Source organism: Triturus cristatus, chromosome 1_2 (assembly GCF_964204655.1).
Source record: "Triturus cristatus chromosome 1_2, aTriCri1.1, whole genome shotgun sequence".
Lineage (NCBI taxonomy): Eukaryota > Metazoa > Chordata > Amphibia > Caudata > Salamandridae > Triturus > Triturus cristatus.
In genome coordinates this window covers 730,365,597-730,386,482 of record NC_140580.1, presented here as the reverse complement: position 1 = coordinate 730,386,482, position 20,886 = coordinate 730,365,597, and the positions used below count along the sequence as shown (strand labels likewise).

The 20,886-nt window shown below is 52.3% G+C and overlaps 1 protein-coding gene across 2 annotated transcripts in view; it reads right to left on the bottom strand.

The window, feature by feature from the left end:
* The window catches only part of VPS13D (vacuolar protein sorting 13 homolog D), a 2,738,381-nt gene that overhangs the window by 1,073,084 nt on the left and 1,644,411 nt on the right, over positions 1–20,886 (bottom strand). For both annotated transcript variants that reach the window (XM_085608633.1, XM_085608634.1), the window contains exon 51: positions 16,061–16,191. In XM_085608633.1, coding sequence (XP_085464759.1) covers positions 16,061–16,191 — 131 coding nt within the window. The remainder of the gene's footprint in view (positions 1–16,060; positions 16,192–20,886) is intronic.

Genomic DNA, 20,886 nt, shown 5'->3' with positions numbered 1-20,886 from the left:
TCCAGTAGGACTTAAGTATTATAATCTATGTTATATGTACCTAGACAATATCTGTGTGATCTTTCAATTTAGTATCTCAAGATTACAATGGTATTACAACAGCAAGCTCAGATCCCAACCGCTGCTCACCAATGTGAGAAGTTGGCCTGATGTATGATGTCACTAGTTCTAGTGTACACCTTATATCAGTCCAAACAACCCTTATGGTGATTGGTTGTAAAGTCAACCTTATAGACCAGCTATCCTAGTGGTAGCATGGACAAGAGCAGTCTTAGGCTAAACTCTGAATGGCATGTGAAGCCAGCTGTGATACCATATATAATCCCTTGAATACCAAATGAAAGGACACCACAACAGATATATATATAAAATAAAGTGTATTTATTCTAGTCAAACCCTCAGCACTCTTTATGAGATTAGAGGTAAGTACAACACAGTCTTATTTATGCATACATTAAGTCACACAGGTAAGTAATACAGTTAGGCCCTAGGGGCCACGCAAACCATATACTAAGTAAGTGGTATAAGGACCACTGTCACGGAAATAGGATAGGCCTAGGCCTAGGGAATCGCTGGGGCTACACTATACTACCAAAGGTTAGGAAGTGGGAGGCCCACGGGATTCAGGTGCAGAGTGGAAACACTCACGCGTAATGCGTATAGTCGATAGAAATAGTACAGTTTTGAATTAAATAGATTTAGGACACTTCCGGAGTAGCTAGGAAGTCGAGACTGGAAAACTAGACACTAGGATAGTCACTACCCTGATGAGCACCGGAGTACCCAAGTTACCTAGCCCACAGGCTGCGGGTGCATAGGTGTGAAGTTGCGTCGGGTTTCGTCGTCGACTCCTATGGATGCCTGAAGAAAGATGCTGACAGGCAGTCAGTGAAGAGTGTCCGATGGATCCCAAGGCTGGGATCAAGAAGAGAGGAGACCTGCAAGCAGAAGGGACAGAGTCAAGGTCACTAGCCAGTGACCACGTGGAACCAGGAAGGAACCAGGCGATGTCGTGAAGATTGCAGGTGAAGGTGAAGCTTGTCGCTGTAACCACGAGGACCAGGGAACGTCGAGGACGACCAGGACCAGGAGGCGAGCTGTCCCACGAAGGCTCTTGCTGTCGGCGGCGTCGAAGTTGGACTAGGACTCACCAAGCCTTGGCAAGCGGAACCCAAGGAGGACTTGCTTCTGGTGCAGACCAGGAAGGTCTGGGGTGCTTCTCTTTTTCAAAGGAGCAGGAGCCAGTCTGGAGGAGCCAAACCAGCGCTGAAGATTACGGGATGCGTCGTCACAAAGGCCACTAGCCAGCGGGAAAGCAACCGGACACACGCGGTAAGCAGGAAAATGCAGAAGGGCCCCACGCAGGACTCGTGGAGTGTGGGGGGCTGATCTTCGGTGCAGATGGTGCTTGGGGTTGGGGCTTCTCAATCCCCGGTGCACAACTTCGAGGGTGCCTCAGAAGCTGCGCTTGAAGATACTAGCCACTTTTCCCAGGTAGCCAGTCCCACGTCTCTCGTCGCCTCCACGGATCTCAGCTCTGCTGTGGATGTGGATCAGGGTCGGAGAAGTCTGGAAGTCAAGGCTCTGGTCGGGCTCTGCAGTCGGTCCCTCGTAGAACTTTAGCAAAGCAAAGGGTAGTCTCTTGATGGTGCCTGTTTGCACAGGGTAGCCACTCCTTGGCCACAAGGGAGATTCTTCAGTCTTCTTCTTTCGTCGAATGTCGAAGGTCCAGAGTTTCTGTTCAAGTTGCAGGTTCAGGATAATCTAATCTCCTGGGGCCCAGCTACCACTCTTATACTAATCTGGGGGGCTGGGTTACCTGCTAGGTCACGCCTTATGGGTGGGACCTGGGAGGGGGGTGGTTACACCCCCCTCCCTTTGTCCAGTTTCGCGCCAGGACTGGGGCTGGAGTGCCCCAGCACCGGTTTGAACTGGACTATGCATGGGACACCTTGTGTGCCCCCGGCATGTCTCATTCCTTTCGGCCCTCCCTGCCCCAATACACTAAAGTCTGTCTGGGGAGGTGCTAGCACCTCCCCAAGCAGGAAACCTATTGTCCAAGCCTCCCTTGCCGCGATCACTCCCAGCAGCAGGAGGTCAGACTTGTGTCTGTGGCAGCAGCATCCATTTTGTGATGCTGAGGCTTTGGTTAGAGTTAAACAGCAAAGTAGGATTTTAACATATCTCTCCCTCTAGAAGGGGGGAATAATATCCTCATCACCAGAAATGGTATGGGGGTATTATTCCAAAGTGTTAGACACCTTACACGACATGTTTTGATAAAGCCAAACCATAGTTACCATAACCGTTTAAGATTATAAGGCACTTTAAGAGTATATGGTAGGCTATATCATAGAACAGCTATAAGGACATGATTCCGAAAGCTGCAGACAGGCTCAGCTCATGCTAGAGCACCATCTCACATGTTACCAAGCACTCTGCCTCCAGGATTGTTAAGGCCTGCCATAGGAGTGACTGATAGGTACACATGTGTCTATATATAAGGGTAGATATAGGCATACTATATCTAAGCAAGGGGTGATTACACGACCTTGCCCCAGCTGAGTGATCAGCCAGTTGTGTCTGATTGGAAGGCAAGACCAGGGGTGGCATAATACATGCTGCAGCCCCTGGGAGGCCTAGGGTGCACCTATGCCCTGGGTACCTAGGGTACACTGTACAGGGTCCAATAAGGTGATCCTTACCAATTGGGAATGTACCTAGGGTACATGGAGTCCATTTTAAAGAGAGAGCAGACAGCCTGAGACCCTGAATGTCAGGATATCAGGCCAACTAAGTCGAAAAACCAGCTAGACACTAGGCAAAAAGTTGGGGGTAACCATAGTCAGATATCCACCTTCCTACAGAGAAGAACAAGTTACTTACCTTCGGTAACACTTTTTCTGGTGGATACAGTATCTGCCTGTGGATTCCTCACCTTGTGAATATCCCCTGCGCCAGCAACATTCAGAAACTTTTGTAGCTCTCCACGCCGACGAGGACGACGTCACAGAAGCACGGCTCCATAAGAGGACCTCGTCGGCGTGATGACGTCAGTTCCGCGCCTTCGAGGCACACGGACGGACTGACAGCAATATATATACAGTATACATAGTACATAATATACAAACCAACACACACAGTGTGAAGATAATACAGGAAAGCAAAAGAAATAACACACTTCCTTTGACAGTAATAAATACATTTTGAAACATCATCACTATTGTAGGTATACAAGGGTGGACAACGGGGAGGCGGGTGGGTCAGTGAGGAATCCACAGGCAGATACTGTATCCACCAGAAGAACAAGTTACTTACCTTCGATAACAATGTATCTGTAAGAAACATTAGTTAGTTAGATTCCTCACCTTAGAATATCCCCAGGCGTCAGGCTGGATCCGGAAAGATTTTTGTATCAATAACCCTTGCGCGTCACTAGGCGTCGTCTGCAGCTCCGCGTCCGTCGTTGGCGTCGGGCGCCGGAATGATGTCGTCGGAGTACTTAGACGCCGCCCTCGCGCGCTGACGTCAGTTCTTGTACATAGCTTTCCGCGCCAGGAACGCAGAGCCATGCAAGAGACCGACACTGGTGCCAAAAAGTCTAGGGCCCTGAACAGGATGACCTTAACCCTAGATGTCGGTTCGCAGAGCGGGGAGGATGGGTGGGTCGGTGAGGAATCTAACTAACTAATGTTTCTTACAGATACATCGTTACCGAAGGTAAGTAACTTGTTCATCTGAAAGAAACACGTTAGTTAGATTCCTCACCTTAGAATAGATACCCCAGCAATACCAACCGCGGTGGAGGGTCTGCGAACCAAGATCACACCAGAAAGTCCTGGAGAACAGAACAGCCAAAGAAGCCATCTCTCCGGACTTGGCTGCAAGGGAACTCCCCGTCCCAGGGCAGTAGTCGCCGCCGTGGCCCAGGTGGAAAGGGTTCTCAGCCCAACAGGAGGGTCCTTTTTCGCCAAGGAGTAACAAACTTTTATACACAATACGACCCACCGTGAGATGGTCTGTTTGTGTACGGCTCTCCCCTTCTTAGCACCTACGTATCCAACAAAAAGTTGGTCGTCCACCCGGAACTGTCTGGTGCGGTCCACATAAAAGGACAGCGCACGTTTTGGGTCCAGACGGTGGAGCCTCTCTTCCTCTTTCGAAGGATGCGGAGGCGGAAAGAAGGTGGGCAAAGTGACCGATTGCCCGATGTGAAAAGGGGTCACCACTTTCGGAAGAAAAGGAGGACGAGTCCGGAGGACAACCTTGTCCGGATGAACAGAAAGAAAGGGAGGCTTAGATGACAGAGCCTGGAGCTCACTCACCCGTCTAGCCGAGGTGATAGCAACCAGGAAAGCAGTTTTAAGAGTCAGAAGACTAAGTGGACAATTGTGAAGGGGCTCAAAGGGAGCGCTCATCAGAAAGGTCAAGACAAGATTCAAATCCCACTGAGGCATTATGAAGGGGACAGGAGGAAACATGTGAGTAATGCCTTTAAGAAAGCGCGAAACAACAGGGGACTTGAAAAGAGAAGGCTGATCAGGAAGCCGTAAGAAAGCAGAGATTGCAGAAAGATAACCTTTCAAGGTGCCCAGAGCAGAGCCCTGCTGGGCCAAAGAAAGAAGAAAGAGTAGAACCTCAGAAAGGGGATCCACAGCCTTTGCTGTGCACCATGCCACAAATTTGTTCCACCTGCAGGCGTATACCGATTTTGTGTAGGGACGCCTGGCTGCCAGAATCACATCACAGACTTCAGGAGGCAAGTCAAATGGCATCAACTGTCGCCGCTCAATCTCCACGCATGGAGGTGGAGACTGGACAGGTTCGGGTGGAAGACCGTTCCCTGCTGCTGCGACAGAAGGTGCTCCTGAAGAGGCAGTCGTATCGGAGGATCGATTGACATACTGAGTAGCTCGGGATACCAGTACCTTCGTGTCCAATCCGGAGCCACTAAGATGACTTGGGCCCGGTCGCGCCTGATCTTCTTCAGCACTCTGGGCAGAAGTGGTATAGGCGGAAAGGCGTACAACAGACCGCAACTCCATTCGCGACGAAAAGCGTCTCCGAGCGAGTGCCGCCTTGGAAATTCCAACGCGCAGAACCGCTGACATTGCACGTTCTCTTCGGTGGCGAATAGATCTAACCAAGGCTCTCCCCACTGCAGAAAGAGACCTTGCACCACGTCCGAGTTCAGACGCCATTCGTGATCCATCATGCACCGGCAGCTGAGTTAATCCGCTCTGGCGTTCAGAGAGCCCGCCAGATGTTGAACCACCAGGATGATGCCCTGATGTTCCAACCATGTCCAACCATGTCCAGAGGCGCAGAGCCTCCTGACAAAGGGTCCACGACCCCACCCCACCCTGTTTGTTGCAGTACCACATGGCGGTGGTGTTGTCCGTGAACACCTGCACCACACTTCCCCGGACAGAGAGAAGGAATGCCTTCAGTGCAAGTCGGATCGCCCTCAGCTCCAGAAAGTTGATATGGAGCCGGGACTCCGCCGGAGACCAGAGGCCTCTGATCTCCGCCTCTCCCATGTGGCCCCCCATCCCAGGAGGGACGCATCCGTCACCACTACGTGTTCCGGTTGGGGTAGGGAGAGGGATCTGCCGCTGGCCCAATCGCGGTCCGTAAGCCACCACTGCAACTGTCTTGCAGTGCCCTCCGAGATCAGGACGTGGTCGGACAGGTTGCCTCGATGCTGGGTCCACTGAAACTTCAGGTCCCACTGCAGAGCTCGCATCCGTCATCTGGCATGATGCACCAACAGGATACAGGAGGCCATCAGACCCAGAAGCCGCAGCAAAAACCTGACCGAAACCCGGAATAGAGGCCGAAAGATGGGAATCAGAGCCTGAATATCCCAGACCCGCTGTTCCGGAGGATAAGCCCGGAACTGCACCGAGTCCAGAACCGCTCCAATAAAGAGGAGCATCTGAGAGGGACTCAGATGTGACTAAGTCACATTGATGGAGAACCCCAGCAAATGCAGGAGGTCGGCCGTAGTCTGGAGGTGGGAGACGACTGCATGGGGCGAGCCCGCCTTCAACAACCAGTCGTCGAGATAGGGGAAGACTGGTACCCCCAATCTGCGCAGATGAGCTGCGACCACCGCCATCACTTTTGTGAACACCCGAGGGGCACTGGTCAGGCCGAAGGGGAGCACGGTAAACTGAAACTGCTCCTGGCCCACCGTGAACCGCAGGTAACGCCGGTGGGCCGGCAGGACGGGGATGTGGAAATAAGTGTCCTGCAAGTCCAAAGCTACCATCCAGTCTCCAGGGTCTAGTGCAGCCAGAACCTGAGCTAAGGTGAGCATCTTGAACTTCTCCTTGCGGAGGAAGGCGTTGATGCTCCTGAGGTCCAAGATAGGGCGTAGGCCCCCTTTGCCCTTCTTGGGAACCAGAAAGTAGTGGGAATAACAACCACGACCTACTTCTGGACCAGGAACGCGCTCGATGGCCCCCTTGGCCAAGAGGGCCGTAACTTCCTCCTGTAGAAGTTGTAAGTGATCCCCCGACATGCGGTGGCATGGCTGGAGGGGTCGCCTCGAAGGGGAGGGAGTAGCCCTTTCGGACGATTTGCAGCACCCACCTGTCCGATGTGATGGAACGCCAGTGGAGCAGGTGATGGCGAACTCTGCCTCCCACTGGCGTGGAATGGGCCTGAAAGCACGGACTAGGAGGGCTTTGAGGCGGATGCTGCCGGGGTAGATGTGGACTGACAGGCACGTTGTCCCCCTGTACCGCCTCGGCAGAATCCACATCCGCGACCGCGTGGAGGTTGGTTCTGCGGCCTGTGGCTAGGCAGAAGTGAGGGGGCACCCCTTCCTTGGCCACAAAAGGGGCGAAAAGCGGATGTTTGCGGACGCGGGGCCGAGAGGTACAAGGACTTGGCTGTAGCCCGGGAGTCCTTAAAGCGCACCAGCACACTATCCGCCTTGTCGCCAAAAAGGTGACTGCCATCGAAGGGCCTTTCCATGAGGGTGCTCTGGACATCCCCTGAAAAACTCGTGGACCGCAGCCAGGTGTGGCGGCGGAGCGCCACTGTGGTCGACATCGCCCTACCCAGCGAGTCCGTAGTGTCCTGTCCACATCTGATAGTGTGCCGCGCTGCATCCCGCCCCTCGGCAAGAGCCTGGGCGAGCCGTGTCCGAGTCTCCTCCGGACACTTAGGCAGCACGTCCTCCACCGTATCCCACAGGGAGTGGGAGTAATGGTCCAAGAGACAAGCGGTGTTAACAGACCGCAGTCCCAAACTAAGGGAGGAGAACAGCTTCTTACCAAACTGCTCAAGTCTCCGGGGGAGCGGACGGGAAGGAGGTCTGGGAAGTCGAGGCCTGGATAACCAGGCTCTCGGGCGTGGGGTGCAGGGACAGAAAGCTGGGGTCGCCGGGTGCAGGGCGGTGGCGCCAGGCTACGTTCCGGTCCACAGGAGGTACTGTGGAGGGCTTGGACCAGGTGCCCTTCAGAACGTCCAGTAGTGCTTCATTAAACTGCAGCAGAGGCTCCGAGGAGCTTGCTGATGGTTGGAGCACCTCGGTGAGGAGGTTGGTCCTCACAACCACAGCAGGCAGCTCTAGCCCAAGGGCTTCGGCCGCCTTGCGCAGCACCACAGAAAAAGCAGCACCTTCCTCCGAAGCCACGGTCGGAGGAGAGATGAAGCCAGTGTCAGGGGAGGTATCAAGATCACTGGCATCCCCCAACTCATCTGCCCAGTCCTGTGATAACTGGCCCTGCTGGGCCAGAGGGTCCTCAGAGCCCTCCCAGTCGTCACCGTCATCCGATTCCTGGTAGACAGGTGGAATGATCGGAGCCGGGCGGAAGATAACATTGCCACCCATCAGCGTCGGACATGGCGCCGCTCCGACGCCGGGCCCGGACCGGGACTGAACCGGGGAACGGCGTTGTCCGGAGCCGGCGGAGGGGTCGTGAGGTCGACCGGCGCCGACTGGGATCCAGGCCAGGATCCCACGGGGGACCTGCGGCGTCGGGACCGAAGTCGGCGCCGGGGCCGGAGCCGCCGGCTCGCTAGGCCTCCCAGTCGAGCCCGCGGGGCCCGAAGGAGCGCCGACAGGCGTCGACGGCGGAGCCAGGCCCCTCATGGCCGAGAGGAAGGCACTGACCTCCGCCAGAGTCGCGTCGGTCCCAGGGACGTGACTCCTGCGGCTCCGACGGAGCCGCGCAAGTGGTACCACCCGAACCCTCAGCCGAGTCGCGCGACCGGCGATGGGAGCCCGAAGAGCGATGTCGCCTCTTGGACTTCTTACTATGCTTCGACTTACCCGAAGACTTGGAACCAGACGAGTGGTGGTGGTGACTGCGGCGCCGCGACCGGTCCCTCGACCTCCTCCTCGACCGGGACCGTGAACGGCGCAGAGACGACTCGGAATCGTGGTCGGCCTCAAGGCAGTAGAGGCACCGGCGGTGGTGGTCCGTAACCGACATCAGTCGGTGACAGGAGTCACAGGGTTTGAAACCAGGCATCCTACCGGCACCAGAGTTGAGTCGACAGAGTAGACCAAAGAGTCAAAAAGTTTAGTCAAAAAATGACTAAAAGGGTATACTCTTCCCGGATCGGCGTTGTCTAGCTCGGAAAAAAGAAGAACTGAGGTCAACACGCGAGGGTGGCGTCTAAGTACTCCGACGACGTCATCCCGGCGCCCGACGACGCACGCGGAGCCGCAGACGACGCCTAGCGACGCGCAAGGGTATTGCTGGCGAAAAATCTTTCCAGATCCAGTCTGACGCCTGGGGATATTCTAAGGTGAGGAATCTAACTAACGTGTTTCTTTCAGATTTAGGAAATGTATGCATGCAGTAGCTACCTGAATGGGTAGTAACTATCTTAGACTGAATGGGGACAAGATTGACATTCCCGAACACTCGGAGCAGGAGGGGCAATCTTCAACAAACCCCCAGCTCAACCAACGAATGAACGATCTTGTAGTAAACCTAAGCTCCAGGATTCTCACGGATGATGAACTCAGTGTCCTTAATAGAGGGTTGGGCTTTGTGCCCACTCATCTGGGTGACCCATTCACTCTGCGATGTGAGTTGGAAAATTTCTTTAGGAAAGTCCGACTCCAAGAATAGGGAGTCAGATGACGACCGAGTCAAGATCCTAGTCTTGTCAACACGGGATTACGCCCTAAAAGCAACTTCACACCTTTGGCACACCAGGTTCCCTCTCAGGTGTGCACCTTTGAAAAGACGGTGACCTCTGATGTGATGGCGCTATGCGATACACAGCCTACGAATTTTTGTAATTTTTCTAGAAAGGACAAACTGGCTGTTAGACCTGTCAGCCCTTTGGGTGGTCCCTCCTCATCATTATTTATTTTGTCCCACTTTTGCCTCAAACCCTGTTTGAATTTTTCCTTTTTGGGAACCACCAGACTTTTTCGTGTTGCTGCAGATTCAGGGAGCCATTTTAGCTACCCCTGAAACTTCTGTCTGAGGGCCTGGAGCACAAAATGGTGGCCACCTGTGACATCACCAGCATCCACTGGAACCTGCTAGCACCTTCCAGAACATTCCAGAACCCTGTGACAGTTGGAGGCGGTTTAGAATGTTGGGGAGTTAAGAGAGAGAGTTGGCAGTTGGAGCTGGCAGTTGGCACCTGACTGGTGAAGAGTGAGCAGCACAAACGTGAAGGAGGAAGGAGTGAAGCAGCAGGGGTGGAAACTTGTGCCTGGAGTGGGGTCCATAAACCCACCCTTGATACTAGTCCCTACTGACGGAGCCCAGCCTAGAGCCCTGTGTGGGAAGAAGTCAGAAAAACCATCCTGAGGACCTGGACAGCAGGAACAGGCCTTAGAAACAAGAGAACAGCAAGATCCTGACCTGGAAGCTGGTTTCCCTGAAGTCCGACGTCGAGTAGCCTAAGACCTGGAGCCCGAGGTGGAGAAGCGGCGCTGACTGGAAAAGCAGACGTCGTACCCGGAGCCGCCAGAGGTCGAGAGAGGGCGCCGTCAGAGGTCGTGAGGAATACCAGAGGTCGAGGAGGAAGTCACCCGAGGTCGAGTGAGCGGCGTCATCGGAGGAGTGAAGTCCGCCCTCCGGAGTCGTCGGAGACCGAGGTGAAGTGCAACGGAGGTCGGGAGTGAGGATCGCACTCCGGAGTCACCGGAACCTGTGAGGATCGGGCCGGAGGTCGGGAGTGGAGGTCGCACTCCGGAGTCGCCGGAAACCTAAGGAGAGGGACACCGGAGGTCGGGAGTGAGGATCGCACTTCGGAGCCGCCGGAAGTCGACATCGAGGCAAGGCCGGCCGACGTCATCGAATCCGAGGTCGCCATCGGACCGGAGCCGCCCTAAGTCGACATCGAGTAAGACTGCCCGACGCCATCGAGTCGGAGGCCGAGATCGACCCGAGGCCGCTGACATCGAGACCGGAGCCGCCTGCCGGCGTCGTCAAAGAACTGACATTGTGCCGAGGCCGCCGACATCGAGCTGGAACCGCCTCACGGCATCGACCCGACTCCAGCGGCGTCGGAGCATCAGAAAAAAGGGCAGTAAGTGGAGTAGAGGGCGCCTAAGGCCCTGTGGAGACCTGAGAGACTGCTCTAAGGGGCTAGGGAGGTGCTGGAACCAACCTGACTGTGCCAGGGGTGAACTGGGACTAAACTAGAGAAGTTGTGTGGAGAGAGAGAGCCAGGTCTCTGGTATTTTCCCCCTTGATCTACTTCAGTTTAGGCCTCAGCCTTGACCAAGCCAGGGAGTAGACACCCCCAAGCCCTCCACATCCCCACAAGCTGTGCCTGGGCCAAATCAGCCCTTAGGAATTCAAAAGTGATCTGATTCCATGAGTGTCACTGTCAGCTTTTAAGTATTTATTAGGGGCACTGTATTTATTGTATTTAACCTATTTATTGTTCCACTGTATTTATTGGTCCACAGTATTTATTGATGCACAATATTTATTGGTTACAGTATTTATTGCCTCAGAATATTTAATTGCCTGTCTGTATTGCACTTTTATTTATGCCTTCAGTATTTATGATCACCCCTATTTATTGAATCATTAAGCCAGTATTTATTTGTCCTGCACTTTCTAAAGAGTTTGTGTATTGTGATTGTTATTTATTTTCTCCAATCAGCAATTAAGAGAAAAAGCAGATAAAGAAAGTTATTTTCATAATTTTTACGGTGTAGAGTCGTTTTTGGAACGGATGCACGCATGGTTATTGTTTGGGTATGTTGTATGCTTAGCACGGAGCCTGATTCCTGACCACTCGAGCCAAGCTACCACAGTGTGTCCGGAAGACCACCACCACCCTTTCTAGTGTGGGAGTGGGTTTCCAACACTGGCCCTCAAGAATTTCACCAATGACACGTCCGTTACCATCAAGCCAGCGGATAAGGGGGGCGCCACGGTCCTGCAAGACACTGTCGTCTACCGAACTGAGTGCCTTCGGCAACTTATGGACACTAAATCCTATCGGATCTTAGAAACAGATCCTACTCCAAGACTAACCCTGGAGATAAAACATCTGGTCGAGGAAGGAGAGGCAGAAGGGTGGATAACGCCGCAGGAAGCTCGTTTCCTGGTGATCAACAGCCCGGTGATGCCCTATTTTTACTGCCTCCCCAAGATTCACAAAAGCCAATGGCCCCCTCCAGGACGTCCCATCATCTCTGGGATAGGTTCATTGCTGGAGCCCTTATCCAAGTTTGTAGATGTCTTTCTACGACCAATGGTCTCAGAAATGCCTACCTACCTCAAGGATACTGCTGATGTCCTGCGGATGCTACCAGATATCGAGTTCGATACCAGTACCGATATTTTGGTAAGTTTTGATGTAGAGTCACTTTACACGTGCATTCCGCAAGTTGAAACTCTGGATTCCATCAAAGGACTTCTAGAAGCACGTAACTTGAATAGTATGACCCCCGTTGTTTTCATCATGGAGTGTGCTAGGATAGCCATGACTGAGAATTGTTTTAGATTCGAAGATCAGATCTTTTTACAAATATCTGGCACATCCATGGGGAGCATTTTTGCGCCCAGCCTCGCCAACCTCAATGTTCATCTGTTTGAACAACATCATGTACTGAACCACAGCAACCCATTTCTTAAACATCTGGTGCTGTGGAAGAGATACATCGACGATGTACTGGTGGTTTGGCGGGGCACGATTCAAGAGATCCAGGCCTTTCACATTTGGCTCAATCAACAAAACGCCTTCTTAAAGTTCACCATTGAGCATAGCAAACAAAGATTAACCTTTTCTAGATATTTCCATCTTTCCTGTTGGGGATACTCTACACTGTGAACTCTTCAAGAAACCTATGTCAAGAAACTCTTTACTTTTATTTGACAGCTACCATCCCAGGGCTCTCAGAGAGAATCTCCCTGTAGGCCAGTTCCTACGGATCAGGAGGAACTGTTCCACTAGGGATCTCTTTGACAAACATGCCAGAGAATTGGCACTTCAACTTCAATCGCGCCGGTATCCTAAGCGATTAGTGCGTCAGGCGTGGAAGAGGGCTTCCAACAACAATCGGGATGCGCTGTTGGACAACAGCATTTCTAGGACTTCTAACGACAGGTTGACTTTTGTAACCACTTTCTCTACTCTATCCAATAGGTTACAGAAAACCGTACGCAAACACTGGCACATTCTTAATGTAGCCTCAGATAACATTCCACCTCCTTTGTTTGCATTTAAAAAGGGTCCAAGTTTACGAAATAGTCTGGTACACACACGACCACCAACACGACCTGCACGTACTGACAACACCCTGTGGTCATTACCCCCGGTACGAGGTCACTACCCCTGTGGCTCTTGCAGCGCTTGTCCACAGACAACCAAGGCCACATCAGTCGACATAGGCACAAGTCGTCCCTGGATACTTAACAGCCACACAAACTGCAATTCCGAGTGCGTGATATATATGATCACATGCCCTTGCTCCTTACATTATATTGGGCACACTACACGCAAAGTCGAGCTCCGCATTAGTGAGCATAAGAGCACGATCCGATGCAGGAAACAGTCCACCTGCCTCACAGATCACTTTCTGGTCAAACAACACAGAGCCGATGATCTAAGGTGGGTCGTTTTGGAACGACCCTTGATTCCTCAGCATGTAACAGACATTACTCGGTTTCAGTTTCTGCGAGAGCAGCGTTGGATCTTCAAAATGAGAACAGACATGCATGGTCTAAATGACAACATTCCATGGACCTCCATCTAAATTGTCGGTCCTTAGTATCCCCAATTACTCTTTAACACTCTTATAGCATTTTGGGGACTCCATCATGAGCTATTCTTCTGGGTCCCTGACAGCTCCCGATTTTCCGTTTTTCTGATCAGCACGTACCCTCATGAAGTTATATCTGTGAGGATGTAATTGTAGGAACATGCTACACATATTTCCCTTGAGATATTGACAAGACAATGACAGTGTCTCGTGTTCTACCCTATTCTGGTTGGAGACCTCCGGAGTGCATGGTTTTTGGTCATTGAGTGGACAGGGGTTGCGGTCCCCGGTCCCCTTCCCCTACACCTTTATCGTCTATTAATTCTACTAACGTCCTTTCGATATAGCGAGTTATATCACTAATAAGGACTATTGGTTGTCTTTTTGATTGTTGTTGCCTATTCACGAGTTGTGCATGGTATATGTATCCACTGGGTATTTATGCAACCTTCTCAATCTGCAAACAGGGGTTGGTTCACCTAATTACCCCGTGTCTATATCTTGACAGCATTCACAGCACGGTTGTTCTCTTGGGTCCAGCCCAGATTGAGCCCCCTAGCCTTCTATCGTGCCTTCTGCTTGTTGTATGGCAGACTACAGGGGTTTCACCATAAGCGTTTGGCTCACTTTATCGATACCGCGGTCTACATGTTTGGTGTGTGGCGTTTGTACGAGTCCGCACACTTCTAGTGCTGATCCCCCTCTTCATGCTTTAATTCCCTTTTGCAGAGCATGAATGAATCGTCCTGAGCCTTAGCCCCGCCCCACTCCATCGACAATCTTGCAAACGGTACGCTTGATGTTTGGTTGAGCTCCTTGTATATTGATTCTACTGTGCACTACTCTTGTGTTTATGCTTTTTATATACAGACACGAATCTGTCTGCGTGGAACATGGGCGAGTGACCGATTCTCTCGCAGTACCCAGGACTGGGAATAGAGACTAGTGTCCCGATACCGGCTCATGCTCCCATTTGGTGACTGCTGGTTTCTTTGATTAAGTGCACGCCCATGAGCAGGAGAGAGACGCTGCACACTCTCTCGGTACATTCAGGACTGCGCATGTGCTAGAGACAAGTGTCTCGATACCGGCTCATGTTCGTTTCAGATATGCAGGCCTATATAGAAGATGATTACCTGCACCTGTCTCTCGAGTGAATGATCGCTCCAATTAGAGTGGGTATTTAAAGAGCCCTCCCCTTCCTGCCGTCACCTCCCAGACTGCGCGGAGTCCTGTCTGAGGTATCGACGGACAGGTAAGGAGCGAGGAACTTGAGACTCTGTATAGAGTAGACCTAGGCATCTGGTCTAAGTTTGTTGTTCGTTGTGTATATTTGGGTAGTAGTCAGTACAATGGAACCACCTATTGTTGAACAACTAATAGAGGTGCAGTAACCCTCTCTGGACTTGATAGTAGAAAGCATGCAGAGAGAGGCTGTGATTTTAGAACCATATGAAGGGTGGCCCCTTATTTGACTGCACCATTTATAGTTTTAACAGTGGTTCATTCTTCTGTTCATTGGCATACCGGGATGAGAACATCTGGTTGGTTTGGATGTGGAAAACAGCGACTCTCCTGTATACCTGGCCTGTCTTGCTTGTAGAGCGGTTTTCTTAGAGTCATGGTTTTTACTGGTGTGGTGGTGTTAAATGGAGAGTAAGGGGTGTAGATAGACAAGTATCCATGCACAACTTGTCTTTTTTTCCCTACTTGTTAACAGAGCGGTGCCTCCTTCTCCGAGCAGTCAGCCGGGTGAGGTGAGGCTGTCCTCCCACAGAAAGCTGGGTGAGTTGAATTTATCATTATATTCCTTTATTAGTAACCACGCTTTGGGTTTTTTCTGATGAGTAACACACTGTCTAAAAGTCACTGTAGAATGATGGTCACTGAGGCTGTACTCAAGTCTGTGATATACCTCTCTTATGGTTGGATTTTCCCTATTTTTGTAGGAAAGAAGATCAAGTTCTTATACCCAAGCAAAAAGGTTGCTTGTCTGGTAGGGTGGCTGTTGCCACATAATATTTTACGACTTTTCCTTCTTCACTGATTTCTCACTAGATATGTCATTCCTGCAGTAGCCTTATTTTTCATCCATTTAGGTCCTGAAGAAAGCCGGGTCAGTTGACCGTTCCGGCTGAAACATGTCGACCCTATGAGACCAAATCAGGAAATAGTCTATCCTTCTAAGACTATTTGTTTTCTTTAGATATGACACCTGGTCAATCCTTAATAAACATATTTTTTGCCCACGTAGTCATTTTTAATACACTTTCACGTTATAGCACTGCACACATATTTTAGTTTCATTTTGAGTCTTAATAAGTTGGATTACACACTGTGTCAGGAGTCTCTGTATTTTGGGATCAATAGGTCGGGCACTCAGTAGAGCCGGCTGGTTCGATAGTATGGGCCCAGACCTTGACCCCTCAGAGTCTCAGATGACGAAGCTCTGCCAATGAGGGTGGGCTGATGGACTCTTAACTTCTGACACAGTGATGCATTAATTATCCGGAGAGGTTTTTCACTTTGTTTATAGCTTCCGAGTGGCTTTTTGTTCTGTGTTGTTGGACTTAGTACCTTTTTCTAGTTGTTTTCTGTGTCGTCTGGGGAACAAAGGTACTTTAGTCGTTAAACTGGCTTCCCCTTGGACCCTTGTATATATTGTGTTTTTGGGCAACTAATTTTCAAAGCATTAACCAAACAAATGGAATGAACAACTGTCCTCTTTTAATTGAGAAACAAGCTACCTCGAGTACATGGACCTTTTACAACAATCATTCATATTACTAACTGTGTTGGGGCTATTCTCTCATTGTACATCATCTCTAACTGGAATGATCTGTAATGTACCTGTCCTCTTGCAAACTCTCTCTGGGCAAAGGCAAGCTTGTGCGATGACTTGTTATCCAACAAGTAACGGGGGGCGAATGTTACCATGCAAGTGTCCATATAGCGCCCTCGGCCTTTCTTAACATCAATACCTAAGTGAAAACAAATAACATGAGTTAGGGTGGAAAGGAAATGTGCATAAAACAATACAAGCTACATATCATAGTACTCTTGTTCTAGGCCCCCTTTCTCCAAGCTTATGGCATATCAGACGTCATTTTTACTTAGCATACAAATAATGACAAATAAAACCTGAATGCAGGTGTGGCTCCACCTATGGGCACACCCAACCAAGAGGTAGAACATTCCGGTCTGTTTCTTTCATGAGTTCTGTTTTGACTTGCATATACTTCCTATCGCATTTGTGTCCTGCCTGCCTGACTGTAGAGAAGGCTTAGAATGTTACTGATGTCCTCATGAATGTGTGGGGTGTGATCTTGTGTGAGGAGAGTCCCATGAGGCTGAACACGGAAGCTACCTAGTGCCAGGCGGGGCAATAAAGAACAAGTTACTTACCTTCGGTAACGATGTATCTGTAAGAAACATTAGTTAGTTAGATTCCTCACCTTAGAATATCCCCAGGCATCAGGCTGGATCCGGAAAGATTTTTGTAGCAATACCCCTTGCGCGTCGTCTGCGACTCCGCGTCCGTCGTCGGCGTCGTGCGCCGGAATGACGTAGTCGGAGTACTTAGACGCCGCCCTCGCACGCTGACGTCAGTTCTTATACATAGCTTTCCGCGCCAGGGACGCTTAGCCATGCAAGAGACCGACACTGGTGCCAAAAAATCTAGGGCCCTGAAAGGGAGAACCTTAACCCTAGATGTCGGTTCGCAGAACGGGGAGGCTGGGTGGGTCGGTGAGGAATCTAACTAACTAATGTTTCTTACAGATACATCGTTACCGAAGGTAAGTAACTTGTTCATCTGAAAGAAACACGTTAGTTAGATTCCTCACCTTAGAATAGATACCCCAGCAATACCAACCCCGGAGGTGGGCCTGCGAATCAAGATCACACCAGAAAGTCCTGGAGAACAGAACGGCCAAAGTGGCCATCTCTCCGGACTTGGCTGTCCAGGCAATAGTGCTTGGCGAACGTGTGCAGTGAAGCTCACGTCGCCGCCTGACAGATGTCCTGCAAGGGGACTCCCCGTCCCAGGGCAGTTGTCGCCGCTGTGGCCCGGGTGGAATGGGCTCTCAGCCCAACAGGAGGGACCTTTTTCGCCAAGGAATAGCAGATGGTGCGCTTGTGCACAGCTTTACCCTTCTTCGCACCTACATATCCAACAAAAAGTTGGTCGTCCACCCGGAACTGTTTTGTGCGGTCCAAATAAAATGACAGCGCACGTTTTGGGTCCAGACGGTGGAGCCTCTCTTCATTTTTGAAGGATGCGGAGGCGGAAAGAAGGTGGGCAGCGTGACAGATTGCCCGATGTGAATGGGAATCACGACTTTAGGAAGAAAAGAAGGACAACCTTATCCGGATGAACCGAAAGGAAGGGAGGCTTAGCTGACAGAGCCTGGAGCTCACTCACCCGCCTAGCGGAGGTGATAGCCACCAGGAAGGCAGTTTTCAGAGTCAGTAGATGAATGGGACAGTTGTGAAGGGGCTCAAAGGGAGCGCACATCAGAAAAGTGAGAACAAGGTTCAAGTCCCACTGAGGCATGACGAATGGAACAGGAGGGAACATATGAGTAATGCCCTTGAGAAAACGTGAGACAACAGGGGACTTGAAAAGAGAAGGCTGATCAGGAAGCCTTAAGAAAGCAGAGATTGCAGCAAGATAACCCTTCAAGGTGCCCAGAGCAGAGCCCTGCTGGGCCAAGGAAAGAAGAAAGAGAAGAACCTCAGAAAGAGGGGCAGAAAGGGGATCCACAGCCTTTGCTGTGCACCATGCCACAAATTTGTTCCACCGGCAGGCGTATACCGTCTTTGTGGAGGGACGCCTGGCTGCCAGAATGACATCACAGACTTCAGGAGGCAAGTCAAATGGCATCAACTGTCGCCACTCATGTCGCCACTCAATCTCCACGCATGGAGGTGGAGGCTGGACAGGTTCGGGTGGAGGACCGTCCCCTGCTGCTGCGACAGAAGGTCCTCCTGAAGAGGCAGTCGTATCGGGGATCGATGGACATACTGAGTAGCTCGGGATACCAGTACCTCCGTGCCCAATCCGGAGCCACCAAGATGACTTGGGCCCGGTCGCGCCTGATCTTCTTCAGCACTCGGGGCAGAAGTGGTATAGGCGGAAAGGCGTACAACAGACCGCAACTCCACTCGCGACGAAAAGCGTCTCCGAGCGAGTGCCGCCTTGGAAATTCCAACGCGCAGAACTGCTGACATTGCGCGTTCTCTTCGGTGGCGAATAGATCTAACCAAGGCTCTCCCCACTGCAGAAAGAGACCTTGCGCCACGTCCGAGTTCAGACGCCATTCGTGATCCATCATGCACCGGCGGCTGAGTTCGTCTGCTCTGGCGTTCAGAGAGCCCGCCAGATGTTGAACCACCAGGGTGATGCCCTGATGTTCCAGCCATGTCCAGAGGCGCAGAGCCTCCTGACAAAGGAACCCTGACCCCACCCCGCACTGTTTGTTGCAATACCACATGGCAGTGGTGTTGTCCGTGAACACCTGCACGACACTTCCCAGGACAGAGGGAAGGAAGTCTTTTAGTGCAAGTCGGATCGCTCTCAGCTCCAATAGGTTGATATGGAGCCGAGTCTCCGCCGGAGACCAGAGTCCTCTGATCTCCGCCTCTTCCATATGGCACCCCCATCCCAGGAGGGACGCATCCGTCAGTACGACATGCTCCGGTTGGGGTAGGGAGAGGGATCTGCCGCTGACCCAATCGCAATTCGTGAGCCACCACTGCAGCTGGTTCGCAGTGCCGTCCGAGATCAACACATGGTCGGACAGGTTGCCTCGATGCTGGGCCCACTGAAACTTCAGGTCCCACTGCAGAGCCCGCATCCGCCACCAGGCGTGAGGTACCAACAGGATGCAGGAGGCCATCAGCCCCAGAAGCCGCAGCACCAACCTGACCGAAATCCAGGACAGAGGCCGGAAGATGGAAATCAGGGCCTGAATGTCCCGGACCCGCTTCTGGGAGGGACTCAGGTGCGACTTCGGCACATTGATGGAGAACCCCAGCTAGTGCAGGAGGTCGGCCGTAGTCTGAAGGTGGGAGACGACTTGCTGGGGCGAGCCCGCCTTCAACAGCCAGTCGTCGAGATAGGGGAAGACTGGAACCCCTCATCGGCGCAGATGAGCTGCGACCACCGCCATCACTTTCGTGAACACCCGAGGGGCACTGGTGAGGCCGAAGGGGAGCACGGTGAACTGAAAGTGCTCCTGACCCACCGTGAACCGCAGGTAACGCCGGTGGGCCGGCAGGACGGGGATGTGGAAATAAGCGTCCTGCAAGTCCAACGCTACCATCCAGTCTTCAGGGCAGCCAGAAACTGAGCTAAAGTGAGCATCTTGAACTGGTCCTTCCGGAGGAAGGCGTTGACGCTCCTGAGGTCCAAGATCGGGCGTAGGCCCTCTTTGCCCTTCTTGGGTACCAGAAAGTAGTGGGAATAACAACCACGACCTACTTCTGGACCAGGAACGCGCTCAACGGCCTCTTTGGCCAAGAGGGACGAAACTTCCTCTCGTAGAAGATGCAAATGATCCCCCGACATACGGTGGTTCAGCGGTGGCATGGCTGGAGGGGTCGTCTTGAAGGGGAGGGAGTAGCCCCTTCGGACGATTTGCAGCACCCACCTGTCCGACATGATGAAGTGCCAGTGGAGCAGGTGATGGCGAACCCTGCCGCCCACTGGCGTTGAATGGGCCTGAAAGCTCGGACTAGGAAGGCTTTGAGGCGGATGCTGCCGGGATGGATGTGGACTGACCGGCACGTTGACCTCCAGTACCGCCTCGGCGGAATCCACGTCCGCGTGCAGGTTGGTTCTGCGGCCGGTGGCTGGGTGGACGTGAGGAGGCGCCCCTTCCTTGGCCACGAAAGGGACAAAAGGCGGAAGTTTGCGGCCGAAAGACCCAAGGACTTGGCCGTGGCCCAGGAGTCCTTGAACCGAGCCAGCGCACTGTCCGCCTTCTTACCAAAAAGGCGAGTGCCATCAAAGGGCATGTCCATGAGGGAACTCTGGAAATCCCCCGAAAATGACGTGGACCTCAGCCAGGCGTGACGCCGAACCGCCACCGTGGTGGAAATCGCCCGACCCAGCGAGTTCGTGGTGTCAAGTCCACACCGTATGGCGTGCCATGCTGCATCTCGACCGTCAGCAAGTGCTTGAGCGAGTCATGTCCGGGCCTCCACCGGACACAAGGGCAGCACGTCCTCCACCGTATCCCACAGGGAGTGGGAATAACGGTCCAAAAGGCAAGCGGTATTTAAAGACCGCAGCCCCAAACTCAGGGACGAGAACAGTTACTTGCCAAACTGTTCCAACCTCTTGGATTCCCGATCCGGAGGAGCGGACGGGAAGGAGGATTGGGAGGTTGGGGCCTGGATAACCAGACTCTCGGGGTGGGGTGTTGGGAGAGGAAACTGGGGTCGCCCGGAGCAGGGCGGTGGCGCCGGGCAACGTTCCAGTCCACACGAGGGACTGTGGAGGGCTTGGACCAAGTGCCCTGCAGAACGTCAATGAGGGCCTCATTAAACTGCAGCAGAGGCTCAGTGGAGCTTGCTGTCGGTTGAAGGACCTCTGTGAGGATGTTAGTCCTCACGGCCACAGCAGGTAACTCCAGCCCTAGGGCTTCGGACGCCTTGCGCAGCACCACTGA